The following is an 18570-nucleotide window of genomic DNA, read 5'->3' on the forward strand; positions in this document are numbered from 1 at the left end:
ATAATAAGAGAAAACAGTCGAAAAATAACCGAATTTTCAAGGGTCGATTTCATCCCCTTCACACTAGATTTACGGAGCACCAAAAGCGACTATTTTGCATTACTTTGTAAAAATAATAAGACCGCGTTACCCACATTTTTCGCAATATTTTAAAAATAATTTATACCTAGAGAAGTAAATTTGCTAAATAATTTTTCACGCATGCATCCTTAAACTCTTAATAATTTTAAATTGAAAGTATTAGAACCCGTCATTTCAACGGATCCCGTAGACCTAGTGTTTAAATGAATTTGGGAAAAAACAGATCGCGTAATACACACCTACGTATGCGCCACGTATTACGCAAGCTTCACAATTTTTTGAATCTCTGGGTTCGGCAATGTTGCGAGTTTGCGTTGAAAAAATAAAGATGTAATCAAGCGTTTAACCCCTTGCTATCCCATTTTATTTACGGCTACAGTGATTTGAACGTGTTTATCCACAAAAATGTCACAGAAGAGAAAAGAAAATTTATATTTTTTGTACGGCCACATTCACTTCAATGCTTGAATATCGACTACAAAAGAAAAATTTTATTTCGTCTAAAAGGAAAGCTATGACATTCTTATTTGTTACACTTTGTTTAAAATCTTCATAACGAGTCTGGTTCGTCAAAACACGGTAAGGGATTAGGGTTAGAAATGCGGTGGAATAGTAATCCAGTGAATGGAAAGTGAATTTTTCTCGCCCGCGAGAGACGCGAAAATCTAAGAAGCGGCGTTCGAACGTGATTTACGGCGATCCCCGAACGAGATTATGGCAGAAAAAGAATGCGCGAGAGTTCGAGGGCAAAACAACACGAGTGAAACGGAATGCATAAAACCCCGACGGAATACATAAGCGAGCGATTGAGTCTGTCGAGACTCCGGCGAGAATGAAACGCAAAACTTTCTTTGAAATCCGAGCGGAAACTCGAGAGAACGTCCACTGTGTCCTAGCGATACCATCGACACCCCGTTGCAATGTTAATATTAATGCTAACAGCGATGCAACTCAATGTATGGCAGTTTAAAGCGCCTTGTCTGTGCTCGAACAGCGATCTAGAGTGAATTTACATTACACGTTACACACTATCAACGAACTGAAATGACACATAGTTTTCCCGACATTAGTATCGAACCTTCACGAAGGACTCGCATCTCCGAAAAACTCAAAATTGAACCGCTCCAATGATTTTATTGTAATTTTTTTTCGCGGATCTCACCCTCGGTCGATTTTCGACCGGTTTCATTGCCTGATCGAAGAATTAATTTTTATTCGCGATTAACTTGTCGGAACAAAGAAAATATAGTTCTATAATACTTGAATGAATTATCAGTGAAGGCAGACATTTTCGATTTTTATCTTTTTCGAGAAAAAGGTGTTAGGCAAAACTGGACTTCTGGTAATAGAATGGACAAAGAAAATTGTTTATCACTCGACTAGAGAAAGGACAAATTATATTTGAAAACTAAATTTTGGAACGGAGACGATTGTCTAACGTCTGCTGAACTTCGGCGATAAATAAATAAGTGAACAAATCCGAGGCATGTTCCGGAATCCTACCTGTGTCTCGAGAAGCTCCTCTGCAGGATCACTTGTAACGATCGATGGATCAAGACGCAGGGAAGCGAGTTAGTTGCGTGTGGGGTCGCGACGCGCGTTGTCAACTTTTTGGCGGGACCGTGCGTGCAAGAATGAGCGGTGAGGGCTGTTGCACCCTCTATTATACCCCCGGGCAGAGTCCTCCGCCACCCGCGTTCGCCTAACCGCACCTCCTACCACCTGTGGAGGAGCTGGCCCGATAGCTGGCACGGGGATACACCCACGCGAGTGCCGCTACTTCCACCCTCTTCTCTCTTTCTCTCTCTCTCTCTCTATCTCTCCTCTCTTTGTTCGACAGCCACGGATCGTTTTCTTTTTCGGGAATTTTAACCATGGGTCCGGCGTGCCGGAAGATTGACCATTGTCTTCCGAGTTAGCCTCAACGGACTCGTTGCACGCTGAACGCACAGGATCTTTAAAAAATCTTCTGTTCTTGGAAAGCGTGGATTTTGGGGGTAATGATGGATAATGAGTGCTGAATGCAGTTTTCTTGTCCTGGGAGGAAGAACGCATTTTAGAGGCATTTTGACAATTTTTTCTTGGAAAGCAGTATTATTTTTTGGCGAAAATAATTACGTGGTATTATAGTACGTATATTGCAGTATTGAGAAGTATTTTTGGTTTTTGAAAATTGTGGCTGTTATGCGTATGGTGCAGCATTGAACGTGAGTGTTAAATGTACTTTTCTTATCCTGAGAGGACAAACGTATTTTAGAGGCATTTTGGTAATTTTTTCTAGGAAAGCAGTATTATTTTTTGGCGAAAATAATTACGTGGTATTATAGTACGTATATTGCAGTATTGAGAAGTATTTTTGGTTTTTGAAAATTGAGGCTGTTATTCGTGTTCTGCAGCATTGAACGTGAGTGTTAAATGTACTTTTTTTGTCCTGAGAGGACAAACGTATTTTAGAGGCATTTTGACCATTTTTTCTAGGAAAGCAGTATTATGTTTTGGCGAAAATAATTACGTGATATTATAGTACGTATATTGAAGTATTGAGAAGTATTTTTGGTCTTTGAAAATTGAGGCTGTTATGCGTATGGTGCAGCATTGAACGTGAGTGTTAAATGTAGTTTTTTTGTCCTGAGAGGACAAACGTATTTTAGAGGCATTTTGACAATTTTTTCTATGAAAGCAGTATTATGTTTTGGCGAAAATAATTACGTGGTATTATAGTACGTATATTGCAGTATTGAGAAGTATTTTTGGTTTTTGAAAATTGTGGCTGTTATTCGTATGGTGAAGCACTGAACCCGAGTGTTAAATGTATTTTTTTTTGTCCTGAGAGGACAAACGTATTTTACAGGCATTTTGACAATTTTTTCTATGAAAGCAGTATTATGTTTTGGCGAAAATGTGGTGGTGTTATAGTATGTACATTGCAGTAGTGAGAGGTATTTTTGTTTTTCGAATATTGTTGCTGTTATTAGCATGGTTCAGCAGTATTGTTTTCCAAGAAGCTCGCGCCAGACGAAGCTCGTGTCGATTTATGCAGAGTCTGTAGCGATTTCGTCGGCTTAGAAGACGGACAGAGTTCGCGAGAGATGGAAACGTTAATGTGGAGGGAAAGTTCGAAAGGAAGCCGAGCCAAACGCGGCCGATTGAACAATCGATGAGGAGGCACGGTTCGTTAGGTCGGAACGGGGATGGAAATGTCGTTCCTTGATTTATTCACGATTCCGATTCGTATCGTTTACGAACAATGCCTGACCACCCCTCGGTCTCCTTCACCCGTTTTCTCTTCCAAATTTTCATTTTCCTATCGCGGCGCGTCGCGTCAAATTTATCGCGCCCCCGTTCGTCCTTTCACTTGTATTTCCTCCCCATTTTATTTCGATAATGCGACACATGGAATCAAAGTTTCCATTGATCGAAACTGACGTCGACGCATCGCAAAAACGCTGCGCATGTAAACAGAGACTGTTGATTGACGCATACGTTTGTCATAAATCCAATTTTAGTCGAGCGATCTCGGTGCGTTTAATTTCTGTGTCTTATCGCTTGCATCCTCCGATTGGTCCCGGTTTCCACCTTTGACAAGCAACCTTTCTGCAAATTCTTTTTACCTTTGCCAACGGAGATCCTTGTTCGACACCGTTATTTTCGGGATGCAAAAGCTTTAAAGTAACACCTACTATGATAAATTTCGGCCTTCTGGTTTCGACTTCACTAATTACTGCGATTATCTAGAAATTTTTCCGATCGACAACTCCGTTCGCACTTTGCTAATAAATATCTATCAGAAATTGTGTTTTGCGTTAATCGATTTCGGTGTGTTCAATTTTCCATTTCTTGTCGCTCGCATCCTTCGATGCTTTGGTTCCAGATTTAAGTTTTTCTTTGTGCATGCAGCGCCGCTCGAATCTCTCGTTCCAAGTATTGATTTTATCAAAAAAAGAAAAGAAGTAACACAAGCCTTTGATAATATCATCCTCCTCCCTGCAATCTCATTTTATTAAACTCTAGGACGAAGAATTTCCGTTCGTTCTTGTATCCGGTAAACCGGGAACAGCTCCTAGTTCTATTGCGACGAAAATAGAAAATAAACAAATGTCGATGGACTGGACAAATCGATTTGACACGACCTTCTGATTGACTCTATAACAAACTCATCGTAATGCAATTTTACAGGCGATCAATTTTCTAGTTAACGTTCTACATTGATTTCTCGATATATGTCAACAACACGAGTCTTGCCAACGTCATATATCATCCAGGAGACATACCCGTGCCGTGTTTTGTTAACACTCCTCGGCGTCCGAGGCCTCTCGAGCTTCGTGACCCCTCACGGAATATCCCCCGCGACAGTGAGGATAATTCCGCGACATTTGTCATCCAGGCCTTGGCGACATATATAGAGAAATCATTCTATTTCTAGTCGCACGAAGACGTCGCGGAACTCGCAGCTAAGAGATCGAGATTTTACATTTTCGTTTGTTGTTCTATACACGCAGACGATCCATTTCGATTCCATTGATGGTAAATCTTTTACAGTTACAGTCTAACAAGTCACTTCTCCATTTCTAATTTGTTTACAACAAAATTCAACGATTAAGAAATCGCGTGAAATTATGAGAAAACCAAGGAGATAACATTGAATAATCTTTATCATCCTGTGCAAAAACATTTCTGCATTAACATTTTAACGACCGCACGTCTACGCAGTCAAACGTCGCCAGGGGCCGGCAGTATTTTTGAAGAATTAATTAAAAATTAAAAATAGGCAATAATTACCTAAAATCAAAGACGCGGCGATGAAACACGAAGCCAATAGCAATATCCACACTTGTTTACATTCATAAATTATCGCACAAAGAGTGTGGTACTGGCCAATAACCTTCGGCGGTAGCATCACACACATGTTGTGTGAGCGGTCGTTAAAGTGTTAATGTGCATATTTTTCCGGGTTCTGTCACCGTTCAGATACGGTTGCATCGTTCTCGAGTAGTCCGAGCAAGTAGTACAGGTCCACCAGTGATCAGACGAGCGGAATAAACGAGTGCGGAGCTGCTCGTGAAAAATTATGGCAAGCTTTGAAATCAAATCCAAGTCAAAGGGACAAGATCTTCTGGAATGATCGCGGATCTAGAAGTCGATAGAATTTGATGGACATTCTGCAACGATGTGTGACGTTAGGTGACGGCCTTCTGCCATTGTTTGCCAGCGTTGCGACGCGCGACGACGTTGATCCCGACCAATCGCCGCGCGTTAATTGACAATAACAGCCCCTCGCCGCTTATCGCGGTCGCTCAATTAACAACACTGCCTCTTATCGCCGCCGATTCTCTTGTTCGCGTTCTTCGTGGCGAATCGCACGCCCGGCAAAATGGCGGATCCGCGATTCCCCCTGGCGAAAATGGAACGGTTCCCTTTTTCGAATCGGTGCGAACTCGATTCGATCCAGTCGATCAGTATCAGTAGATTGTGGATCTTTATGTGAGATTAAAATTTTGCGCGTCAATAGCAACTAGTGTTCCTTCTCGAGAATTTCTCGAGAAATTTTATAATAGATTATTTCTCATTTCTCGAGAAAAATTCCAGTATTTCTCGAGAAATTTATATGTAGGAAAATTCTTATGAATCTCATTTATTTTATAACATGTAAATTCTTAAATTCTCTTAATCTTATTTAAAACTGTAGAAAAACTGAATACTGAATTGAGTAATGAGTTTCTTGTTGTTATTAAAGAAGAAATATCTAACAGAAGAGACAAGATTGTTGTATCCCTTATAAAATATCTGCATATTCCAGAATCTCTGCAAAAAGATTCAGGAGATACATTTTTTTAGTTAACATCCAAGGCAGATATGTATAAAATGGCAAAACAAAATCTAAGCAGACTTTTTGGAAAATATAACAACGATTCTTATGAAAATAGTGAAAAACTTTCAGATTCTCAGAATGCGGAACTATCACTGGAAAAACAGTTACAATTAGAAATTGCAGATAGCCTTCAAGAATTTAGTGTCAAGAGTTTAGCGACAGAAGAAAATAAATTCCGGACTCTAACAAAGGAATTCCAAATTTTTGAGTCCACTGAAAAAAGGACAGCCAATCTTCAGCAACTTTTGGATGTTCTGTATACGATAAAGTCAGCATCCACACAAAATGAAAGAAATTTTTCTACGGCTACAGATTTTGTTACAAAAAAAAAGAAGTAGATTGTTTGATTCTACATTAGACGCATTATGCTTCTTAAGAAGTCATTTCAAAACAAAAGCGTAATGTTCCACTTTATAAAAGTTTGGTAAAAGTTTCCCAATATTTTTTTGTTCTATTAAAAATTCTCGAGAATTCTCGAGAAATATAGTCTTATTTCTCATTTCTCGAGAAATGAAAATGTTGTGAAATCAGGAACACTAATTGCAACGTACAGGAACTAAATCAAAATTCGTTTCTTTCACTAGTAATTTAAATATGTTGAAAATAGTACATGTCATTAAATACTGTTATTCCTTCCGCTTTTTGACATTTCGATCACGCTATTTATGTGGAATGAAAATGATTTCGGAAAATCTTTTCCGACCTGCTTCTTTCGCGAACACGGAGCCGGAAACTAAACGCTCGTCCTTCCTTCGTTTCCCTTCGCCCTTCCACGCCTCTCGCAGGAAGGATCAAGCGGCGAAGTATCTGCGACGCCGTTTGTTTTTCATTTCGAGCGGATTAGCCTCCAGAGAGGAGCATTTCCTACTCGCGCTTTTTCCGCGACACCTGTACGCTCGGTCGCGTCGAGTCGGCGAGCAGCAGGCGATCAGTGTAGAACAATTAGGCTCGTTCCGTCTGCTGTGCGAAGCGCGCAGAAAATTCGGAATAGATTTTTCTGGAAGTTCAACCCTTTGCACTCGAAGCTATTTTAACTCGAAAACGAAACATTTCTTCCAACCTAGAATATTTCCCTTCTGTATATACTTTTTCATGTTATACATATGAGAATGGTTTTTAGTAATTTAGTAAATACAGACAAATTTAATAATGTAAAAAGCAATTTTTAGTGGCGTGTTTTCGAGTGCTAAGGATTAATTCTTCGCACACTAATGGCGACTCTGACGCGCCACTAAAAGTTGCTATAGTATAATTTCAAGTTGAAACAGTTATTAAAAATCATTGAAGCGTTCAACAGTACAAGGAAAAGTATTGCACTTCACTTTTCGTCGTTTCGAAAATGTCCTGGATCGAAAAAGACATCAGGATTCGATGAAGTATTTCAGTTTTCGAGACAAAACAGCGTCGAGTGCGAAGGATTAATTCTTTTTCAGTAAGTTTGAAAGTTCATTTCTTTTAGAATTCAAAAGTTATGTGTTAAAAGGACTTGATCCGACTACAATTATTTGGGATTACAAGTGTACTGAAAAATCGTGTAGACTGCAATGTTGTACATTCTAGAGGCACAGAGGCAGTGGATCAGTGACACGGAGAGCGTTCGCGGAGGGTTCAAGTAGAAAAGTCGGTCGATGGTCAGACCGTCACAGCCTGGAGTCACCAGGAAGTCTCGGATAAATAATTGCTCAATAGAGAGAATGTTTCGGACGATTTTTAAATCACAACAGTTTCTTTAACAGTTAACAAACTCGCCTAGAAAATTTTCTTCAGTGCATCCATTGCCTGGTAATTTTTATATTTTTTTTTTTTGCCGCAGACACGAAGAGAATCTTACCGGAAAAATGTAACGAAAACATTGTTCCTCGCATTCGGAAAATTTGTAAATAAATGCACAGAGATCCGTGCCGCCTAATTGCGCAAAAGATGAAGAAAAATAGTGTTTATTTTCCTTCCCATTCAAATTCGAATATAAATGCAAAGGAAATACAGTGACTCCAAATAATATTCGGACGCTCTTAAAAATCGCATAACTTTGTCGATATTGGGCTATGCCACTTGAATTTTTTTTTGAGAAGTTAAAACAATTGGATCGCTACATAACGTGAAAAAAATGTTCGATTAAAATTGCAATTGGTCGAAATTACAAAGAAAGTACTAAAAGTTGTATTTTACAACTTTTTTTATGCAGGCTTATATCAAAAATTTAAAAAGTACGTTTTGTACATCTGTATCAGTTATACATATCCTGAATATTTCATCTAAATCAGTCAACGTTGCAATGAGCTAGAAACGTTTAACGATGAGAGCTTGAGGGTGAAAGTCCCAGAATTTTGGCCTTGTCGTGTAATTTCGCCCTTATGTGATCATTTTGAAACATCTGTAGCTCATTGCAACGTTGACCGATTTTGATGAAATTCTCAGAATACGTATAATTCATACAGATCTACAAATCGTACTTTCTAAATTTTCAATATCCACAAAAAAGGTTGCAAAATACAACTTTCAGTATTTTCTCTGCAATTTCGACCAATTGCAATTTTTGTAAAAATTTTTTTCGCTTTATGTAACAACCAATTGTGCTAACTTCTTTAAAAAAAAATCCAAGTTGTATGTGGTCCAGTATTAACAAAGATATACGATTTTTAAAAGCGTCTGAATATTAGTGGGAGTTACTGTATGTGGCTATGATGTTTGCATAATTAACAAGACTTGCGAATGATTTTGAATGGTTCTAGAGACCTGGTGGAAGGATGTCCGACGAAGAAAAGGAAGAGGAGAAACCGTTTGCAGTGGAGCGGGCGAAGACCGGCCGAGCGAAATGCAAGAAATGCAAGTGTTTCATCGAGAAGGATGCAGTCAGAATTGCGAAGCTGATGTCCAATCCGTTCGGGGACGGCAAGATGAAGGCCTGGCATCATCTCACCTGCTTGTTCGAGGTCTTCGCGAAGCAGAGAGCCACCACGAAGCGGATCGACGACCCGGAAGAGGACATCAGCGGCTGGCTGGACCTCTGCGACGAGGACAAGCAGACGATCCTGCGAAAGATCGAGGAATTCGAGGGTTCTGGTAAGCCATCCGACCTATCAGACTAGAACTCACTTTTTCATCTACCTGCAGTACTTGCAGAAGAAAAATTAACTCTTTGCACTCGGACACAATGTTTACTCGAAAACATTTCTTCCGACCTAGAACATTCTATATGATTTTTTCTTTTTACTAAACTGATGCAATTTGCCCATACAATACTGAAAAGCTATTTATTAAATAGAAGTCTATTTAATAGAAAATATTTTCAATAATGATGTAACAATTTTTAGCGGCGACCCCAGAGTCGCTATAATATTGAAACGAGAAATTATAATTCACTGTACATTTCGTTGCGCTAGCTGTACCGGGTGTTGCAATCATTGCGGAAGAACACTTTCTCTGCAATGTGCCGAAACTGGAAAATTTGAGAAATCTATACACCCCATACGAAATCTTTGAAACGAAAGTAATTAAAAGGAGGAAAGACTGATTAACAATTGTCGACGACTGTGCACAATTTTCGATCATCGTAATTGTTGGTCGGGTTGAAATTGTTTCTTTTTCGACGTCGAGGAGCGATAAGATGGCGTCCGTCGGCGATTTCGATGCCCCACGGTGAAACGAGCGAGGGAATGACTGGACACGTGCCTGAATCGTCTCTAAAGTTTTTATGGAAAGTTTCCGACAAGGCCGCATAATTGCAAGGGTTGTATCCGACGGTGGTAGGGAATTTTCTTATTAGTTTCCAAGGGGTTGCAAGATGGTGCTCGACTGAAATACCTTCGCGACGTTCGAGAAAACAGTCGTTTCACGAATTGATTTATACTTTTATTGCATCGTGTGCGCATTCGTTTCTTTCCTGACGGGATCAATGAGCGACCGGTGCCCTTTGGTTCCCGATAACATTTCTGCTCGCGTGTCTCTCGAGATAAACAAATTCGAGCAATTTCCAGCGTGGCGTTCCTCTCTGTCAGGGAGCCGAGCGCCTTATCGCCTTAACAACCACGAGAGCGAGTGAGAGAGAGAGAGAGAGAGAGAGAGAGAGAGAGAGAGAGAGAGAGAGAGAGTGCTAAGACGGTTTTAATTGCCGTTGCAATTGAATCGCGCGCACGTACAAATCGTATCCCCATAAATCATCTATCGAGTATTATCGCCTATTAGAGCGATCGGTCTGCGCGAAGATTTACGGTCCCGGAAAATAATGGTCTCTCCCGCTAACCCAGATTATAACTATTCACGCTAGATTAGGGCCAGATGAATTATTATAAACCTTTTGTGCATTCCACCGGTTAATCCGACGATCGCGATCGACCTCGATCGCTCTGATCCTCTTGACCCACTCAGTGAAACGCTTAATCCTCGACAATTAGCCGTAAACCACTTCTTTTCGATCGAAAGTCATTCTTTCCGAATTAGGGTACGCGAGAAACTAGAAAATATGTAATTGCTTTACCGGCAGAAAAAATTCCAATTGCAAATATCCAATTGATTTACCTTTTTAAAATGTTTATGCACGTTTCGTTGGTCGATTTTGTTGTTTTATTATCAGACTTATTATTATTATTATTATTATTAAAGTAATAATTTTCTACATCAATTGCAAGGAACCGAGACCAAATAGAAATAATAATTAGACTCCGGACCTTTATGTAAAATAAAAAGTTTGGGCATCAATTGAAAGACACAGAAGCTATATGAAAATTTATATCTTTCACGAATATTTTTAATATAGTGAGAATGATACAGTGAATTCTCGATATTTGTCAACAACACCGGGCTTTCCAGCGTCGTGTATCATCCAGGAGACATACTCGAGCCGTGTTATGTTCACGGGGTATACCCCGCGGTAGTGGGGATAATTCCGCGACTTTTATCATCCAGTTCTTGGCGACATATATAGAGAAATCACTGTATGTTAATACTCTTAAAGTCTTTTAGTCTTTTCCATGTTTTCAATTGCATCTACTCACTTTTGTCATAAACGCATAAAATTCGCTGTCTAATAATAATACATCTCAAAGTATCATGAATTGCATAAAAATCTGCAATCTAATTATTATATCTTGTTTCCTCATGCATCGTTCGAAAGGCTATATAGAGTATAATTTATAAATAATTTTGGCTTAGATCAGCAAAAAAATTAGTCGAAATATTTGGAGGAACGATCCACACAGCGATCGAAACGCGAGATGAATTTCTATCGAATTACCTATTGTTATTTGAATTGATTTTCAGCACCGTTTAAAACACCGAAGACGAAGAAGAACGACAATTCCCTGAAGGACGATGACTCCCCGAAGAAGCGCAAGACGACACCGGCCAAAGATAACGAGAAGAAACCGAAAAAGATGAAGAAGGAAGATTCAGGATCCTCGATCGAAGATCGATCGAAGAAGGAGCCTCCAGTTCCCAGCAGAGACGACTCCTTCGAGGAGTTCCAAAGGGTGTGCGAAAATATTGCGAGGGTGGATGCTTACACCGACAAAACCGCTGTTGTCAGAAGGATGTTCACCAAAGGATCTACGGGCGGTGAGTATTGCGATTTCTATGGGTTCATTATTAGTAGACTGCGGATCTTTATGCAAAATAATATTTTTTTACCTGAATTGCAACGAACTGAAGTGAAATAGAAATTTATTTTCTTTCTTATTATGTTTAGCAGATGGAAAATAATATAATAGTATGTTCAAATTTTTCTAATATTTTTGCTACTTAAAATTACACCTACTAATCTTTCTCATAAATGCATAAAATCCGCAGTCTAATTATTAGACGGCAGACTTTTCTGTGAAATACATATTATAATTATATAAACAAATATAATTGGAAATAATAAGACAGTATTTTTGGATACCTCAAATGGTCTCATTGTTTTGCATTTGATCCCATTTTTATCATAAACGCAGAAAGTTCGCAGTTTGTTAATTATTATTCGAAATAGATGCGGATTTTACGCGATCATGACAAAAGTAATGGAGTTTCAAATAACGCAGACACTCAAACTGTTAGGTGTGAATTGTCCCGTGCGATTGTAAAAATATTCCGATTTAAATCAACAAGATCGCCACGCTAAAATGAAAATGATTCATAACTTCGCGAAAGAATCGTCGCCGATACAGCTATACAGTGACTCCAACTAATATTGGCACACTCTTAAAAGTCGCATAACATTATCAATATTGGAATTTCATCAAAATCGGTCAACGTTGCAATGAGCTACGGATGTTTCAAAATGATCACATAAGGGCGAAATTCCTTGAGAAGGCCAAAATTCTGCGACTTTCGCCCTCAAGCTTTCATCGTTAAAAGAATATGTATAATTGATACAGATGTACAAAACGTACTTTTTAAATTTTTAATAAAGCCCGCATCAAAAAGTTGCAAAATACAACTGTTAGTACTTTCTCTGCAATTTCGACCGATTGTAATTTTAATCAAACATGTTTTTCACGTTATGTAAGCGAACCAATTGTTCCAACTTCTCAAAAAAATTCAAGTAGTATACTCCAATATTGACAATGTTATGCGATTTTTAAGAGTGTGCCAATATTAGTTGGAGTCGCTGTACATCGCGCCGACTGCTTTTGCATTACTTCGAAAAACCGAGCCCCGAGCGAAACAAGAAGAAACTACAAAAAACCAACGAAACCAACGGCGTACAAATAAGATATAAATAAGCCGGTATCAGCGTGTCAAAATACGGCGACGATCACTTAGAAATTCTGATTCATCGTTTAATTGCGAGCTTATGTAAAACGAGAGATCCTTGCCGAGCGAATTAGTCTCGATAAAAGTGTTCTTATCGGGGGCAACCGTTTGACAGAAATAGGAAACGCGAACAGGAAGCGCGCGAGCGAAGAACAAAACGATAAGGAATCGCTGAACATACGAAAGACGCGGGCAACAGGCGCGCAGAAGAAGAGGCTGATCTGCCGACGAGAAGAAACATTTCGCGGGCGAGTCACGAGATCGAGCATGCGAAACGAAAAGATCGCGCGCGACAATTGATATTTGATCGAGAGCACGCTCGTGCGCGATGTAATCGCGACTGCTGCCAATTCACAAAGCCGTGGTGGCGGCAGCGGGATCGCGGGAACCTTGACCCCTTCGAAACATTACGAAATTCGGTCGGGGCTTCTCTTTTTCTCTTTTTCTCTCTCTTCCTCTCTCCTACTCCTCCCCCTCCTCCTCCTTCTTCGCCTCCTCCTCCTCCTCTCTCTCTCTCTCTCTTTTTCTCTCTTTTCTCGACACTTACGAACGCGACGCTACACGTCTCTCGATCGGATCGAGAACGACTTTGAAATTCAAGCTTTCATTCTCCGTGTCTCTGGCAATTTCCAAAGCGTTCCCGCAATCCTTTCGTTAACTCTTCGTCGAGTTGTTTCAACTCAAAAATGAAAAACTTTCTTCCCACCCAAAATTTCTTGATTCGATGACTTTTCTGATTTTATGCATACGAAACTGAGAATGGCGATTTTTGATGGCGCCTCAGTGTCGCTGTGCCAAAGGTTAACCTAAGAGATGACGCTACACGAAAAATGTGGTAGTATTCACAACTCCACGGATTTTCACGACTAGAACGAGTAGACGAAATTCAAGACAGTAAAAGGATTAACCCTTTGGACTCGAAGCCATTTTAACTCTAAAACGAAACATTTCTTCCGACCTAGAATTTTCCCTTCAATATATATTTTTTCATGCTATTCAATTTATGCAGTCAATTTACTCGTAGAGTACTGAAATGTTTAGTATTTAATTAAATACAAACAATTTCAATAATGTAAAAAATATTTTTAAAAGTGATACAGCAATTTTTAGTGGCGCCTTACAGTCGCCATTCGAGTGCTAAGGGTTAAGGGGGGAGCTTTGTGTAAAATGAAATTTTTTAGCACTTTTTTTGCTTAAGTGGATAGGAGATTTCCTCAGGAATACGATAAAAAAAGTTAGAATGTGATCAGAGATGTTCTTGTACGTTATTTTCAAAATAAAGTGAACGGTTGTATTGGTGGGTATCTTGTTGGAAAGGCAACAAGGCATCTCGCAAAGAAGAAAAACATCTTAAGTACAACTTTTTGAGGAAGACAAAGATCTGTTCTATGACCCTGAAATCGCAGATTAACCAAAAACCGCGGGAAATTAAAATGAATTAAGATTTCTTCGCGATATACAAACACATAACGTGTTTTTCACGTTCAACGTAGCTCAAACATTGATTACTCCATCTTTATGAAACTTACATAGAATTACAATTGAATTACTCCAGGAATTATAATTACAAAGTAGTTGAATTACATTGTAATTCAGTCGTATTCTAATTTATAATTTAGATATTCAATCAATTAAACCACAATGTAATTCGTAATTGCAATTGGAGTACAATTATAAAATACTTTGTGATTAAATCACATAAAATAGCGTTACGTATTATGAACCAGGACGAGGAATAGAAAATACGCCGCATAGACAGCAAATAGAGAGCTGTATTTTAATTATGTTGTATTTCAATTACACATACGATTAAAATAATTAGTAATTGAATTAATTGAAAGGTTTGAATTGTTTAGTTCAGTTACGACGTAGTTTAATTACTATATAATTAAAATATAATGTAATTCAATTGTGTAATTGAATTAGAATGTAAGTGAATTAGCACAATTCTGTGCGAAGCACAGTGATTATATCCTGGATATTTTGCTGATGATACAAATTCTAATGAAATTCGGTTTAAAAAATAAAATTCTTTTTTGTGAAAATAACAAGACTGCATTTACTTAGATTTTGTGTGATTGTTATTATAATGTACGTATCAATTGCACAAAGAAATCGATTGAGTCTATTCTCACGAAGGCATCTTCATAATTTCAATAACTATAAAATAAAAATCTGAAACATTTTATTGTGGTAGGTTTACTGTTAAGCAATCACTACGCACACCTAGTATCGATAACTTTTCTCTGGTTGTATTGTACGGCAGATCTAAATGGCTGACCAGCGAACTCGTGATAGTAATTACTATTAATTACGCTAATTAGTAATTGAATTAATTGAAAGATTTGAATTACGTAATTCAGTTACAACGTAATTGAGTTATTATATAACTGAAATACAATGTAATTCAATTGTGTAATTGATGGAACATCGGTGTATTACTTTTAGTTGAACTTATTAGAAAGAGAATAACAATTTTATTGGGCTCCTGTTCCCAACTATCGAAGCAGATTTTTGTTTTCCACAAAGATCTGCAGTTCTAATTACACTGTCCAACAAAATTAAACTTTTTTCGAATTTTGCAATACCTGTTGGGTGATTCTTATACACTTTGTCATCCTAAAACCGAATCTGAAAGTAGAATTGCTCCATCACGCAACGTTTTCGAAAAATTTTGGTTTTTGTAAAAATGCCCGATTTTGATACGAAACGACGAGTTACGCAAAAACTAAACACGCGAGAAAGTTCAAATTTGAGTCAAGAGATAGAAGGGACTCTCCTCTACATATTCATATAGTCAATTATATTTTTATGGACTTCCTAATAGTTGTAAATGGTTGTTAAAGTTTGAAAATGTGCCGACGCGGGTACTTTGTACGCTCTATTTTTGTATTTATGTGAAAAATCCTTTATCTAGCAGGAATTTACTATACAGGAATGCATTCTACAGACATTTCTGGTAAAGAAACCATTCACGAAAAGTATTTGGTTCCCTTAATGTACGAGAAGGATCAGAAAATGTTAATTGACAGCGTGTGCGCGACGCGTTCGCGCCAGACGGCCATTGCAGCCTTTTCGCGACTCGCCAGGGCCGTCGCTATGCGTAGTCGACGTTGGTACCACTCAAGTATGTCTTTGCTTACTATGCTTAATTAAATACATTTTTTTTGTCTTTTTGGGTGCCAATCATTACAAAAGATTATAAAAATACGAGTTATATTCACATTTCATTGTGGAAATGCTTAATAAAGAAAATTGAATACAAAAACTTACCTATTTCTGATGTAAACAAATTTAAAATGTTTCCACCTTGCTTGACGTTTGTTCCTGGTATCCCGATTTTCAATAATAAGTGTCCAGCAGTAATCAGCAAGCATCCGCACATAAGTCTTTTCCTTTGTAATGTTTTTCCATTGTTGAAATATCTTGATGAAAGATTAATGCTGGAATTGTATTCCTTGTTTTGATTTTAAAATAATTTCGTCATGAATAGAACAAAAACAGTCCGGCTGATTTATACACTTCCGCGAGATTTTATCGATTTAATATAGAGCGATCTATGTCTTAATTATGTACTTCGATCAATAAAATCGATAAAAATAGTCCCATTTACATAGTATTTGGACTTATTTTAATCGGAAGAATCTTGAATGTCCATTGGTATTACAATTATAAAGATAAGACAACAATTACTGAAAATAAAATTTTCCAGTCACCGCATTGCTGCGGTCAATTTTCTTTATTAAGCATTTCCACAATGAAATGTGAATATAACTCGTATTTTTATAATCTTTTGTAATGATTGGCACCCAAAAAGACAAAAAAAATGTATTTAATTAAGCATAGTAAGCAAAGACATACTTGAGTGGTACCAACGTCGACTACGCATAGCGACGGCCCTGGCGAGTCGCGAAAAGGCTGCAATGGCCGTCTGGCGCGAACGCGTCGCGCACACGCTGTCAATTAACATTTTCTGATCCTTCTCGTACATTAAGGGAACCAAATACTTTTCGTGAATGGTTTCTTTACCAGAAATGTCTGTAGAATGCATTCCTGTATAGTAAATTCCTGCTAGATAAAGGATTTTTCACATAAATACAAAAATAGAGCGTACAAAGTACCCGCGTCGGCACATTTTCAAACTTTAACAACCATTTACAACTATTAGGAAGTCCATAAAAATATAATTGACTATATGAATATGTAGAGGAGAGTCCCTTCTATCTCTTGACTCAAATTTTAACTTTCTCGCGTGTTTAGTTTTTGCGTAACTCGTCGTTTCGTATCAAAATCGGGCATTTTTACAAAAACCAAAATTTTTCGAAAACGTTGCGTGATGGAGCAATTCTACTTTCAGATTCGGTTTTAGGATGACAAAGTGTATAAGAATCACCCAACAGGTATCGCAAAATTTTTTTGGTGTTGGACAGTGTTATTATGATAAATTATTACATTTTTCACAACCAGTAATCTGTCCTAAACACCAAACTTGTTTGGGAAACTTCCCGCATGCCTTAGGAAATCAGATCGTGTTTAACTTCGAATTATTTTAAACGATCCAAGCATTCGGGGGACACAGATAATTAAATTAATGAATGTAATACTCGATTGAACTTAAAATCGCGCTTTCAATCGTTTATAACTTGTAAACGAAGTAACCAATATCGGTGAAATTTTCAGCATGGATATAATTTATTCGAGCGAATCGAACACATTCTTTAAATTTTCAATACAGGCTCAGATAAAAAAGCTGAAAAAAACCAACTTTTACTATTTCTTTCACGATTCCGAACAATTCAAATTTTTGTAAAAAATTTTTTACATCTCGTCTAATAAACTAATCCTTCTAACTTCTCAAAAACACTAAAGTTGTTTGGACTAATTTGAAAAAAGTTATGCTGTTTCAAATAGCGTGTAATCAGTTTTGCTCCATACTGTATACGCGAGACAGTAGCGCGAGTAAGTAGAAACTGCCAGCCACGATCAGCCGCTCCAGCATGCCTCGCCCTTTCGAACGCGTTTTTTCTCGGAAGCGAAGGCTCGTGGAAAAAAACATTATACTACAGTTCCGTCCCGGCTTTTCGCATACTATCAGCCCCTTTCTCTTCCTCGGTCCTCTATTCCGTTCCCTTCGGGCTGTTCGGGGAACTAAGAAACCGTGTCGAGGTGAATCTTTTTGCGGAGGTTTCGAGCGATTCGGAAGAAATTGGTCCCGACTAATTAGCAGGAGCCCTATCAATGGACTATCGGGTGCTCCGTGTAAACACACTAGGCGCTTCCCTCGTCCCCTTGTTCGGTCGTCTCTTTCTCTCCCGTTCTTTCCGTCTAGAGCTCAAACAAATACGATACCGGAATCGGATACAAGGAAACCATTAATCAAACGAGTGCCGTGCGGATTCCATGGCTAGTGGAAGATTTTTACCGGGTTATCTGGCACCCCCGGCCAGCAATTCCTGCGACAGGGGACGATTCCACGACCCCTGTCCCCCTCCGGTACCCTCCCGATTCACTGACGACTTGTTACGGAGCGTGAAAATTATTTTAATGTCGATCTTATGGGGGAACCTTGTGTAAATGGCCTGTTTTTCAAGAATTTTTTTTCAAGAATGATATACGTAGATTAATTTAAAATTTGAGGTATCATTTATTACCGTTGTAATGTAAACAAAAATACCCTCCCGATTCACTGACGACTTGTTACGGAGCGTGAAAATTATTTTAATGTCGATCTTAAGGGGGAACCTTGTGTAAATGGCCTGTTTTTCAAGAATTTTTTTTTGAAGAATGTAATTCGTAGATTAATTTAAAATTTGAGGTATCGTTTATTACCGTTGTAATGTAAACAAAAATATTTTTCATAAGTTTTAATCGTTAACATCAATGGTGCA

At 38.3% G+C, this 18570-nt stretch overlaps 2 protein-coding genes across 5 annotated transcripts in view; one reads left to right on the forward strand and one right to left on the reverse strand.

The window, feature by feature from the left end:
* Dnalig3 (DNA ligase 3) overlaps window positions 1-18570 on the forward strand; it is a 71073-nt gene that overhangs the window by 18426 nt on the left and 34077 nt on the right. For 2 of the 3 annotated variants that reach the window (XM_076791319.1, XM_076791321.1), the window contains exons 2-3: window positions 8683-9013; window positions 11210-11503. In XM_076791319.1, the coding sequence (XP_076647434.1) occupies window positions 8698-9013; window positions 11210-11503 (610 nt within the window). In that variant the 5' untranslated portion in view covers window positions 8683-8697. Of the gene's footprint in view, window positions 1-7512; window positions 7733-8682; window positions 9014-11209; window positions 11504-18570 lie in introns of all 3 variants that reach the window. The other variant, XM_076791320.1, reaches the window with a different exon arrangement.
* Window positions 1-18570, reverse strand: part of LOC143356024 (uncharacterized) — a 36751-nt gene that overhangs the window by 14835 nt on the left and 3346 nt on the right. Inside the window, exon 1 of one of the 2 annotated variants that reach the window (XM_076791335.1) lies at window positions 1585-1699. The exons of the other annotated variant lie outside the window; for it this stretch is intronic. The gene's annotated coding sequence lies outside the window, so the exon portion shown is untranslated. Of the gene's footprint in view, window positions 1-1584; window positions 1700-18570 lie in introns of those variants that run through there. 2 annotated transcript variants of the gene reach the window in all.

Source organism: Halictus rubicundus, chromosome 8 (genome assembly GCF_050948215.1).
Source record: "Halictus rubicundus isolate RS-2024b chromosome 8, iyHalRubi1_principal, whole genome shotgun sequence".
Classification (NCBI taxonomy): Eukaryota; Metazoa; Arthropoda; class Insecta; order Hymenoptera; family Halictidae; genus Halictus; species Halictus rubicundus.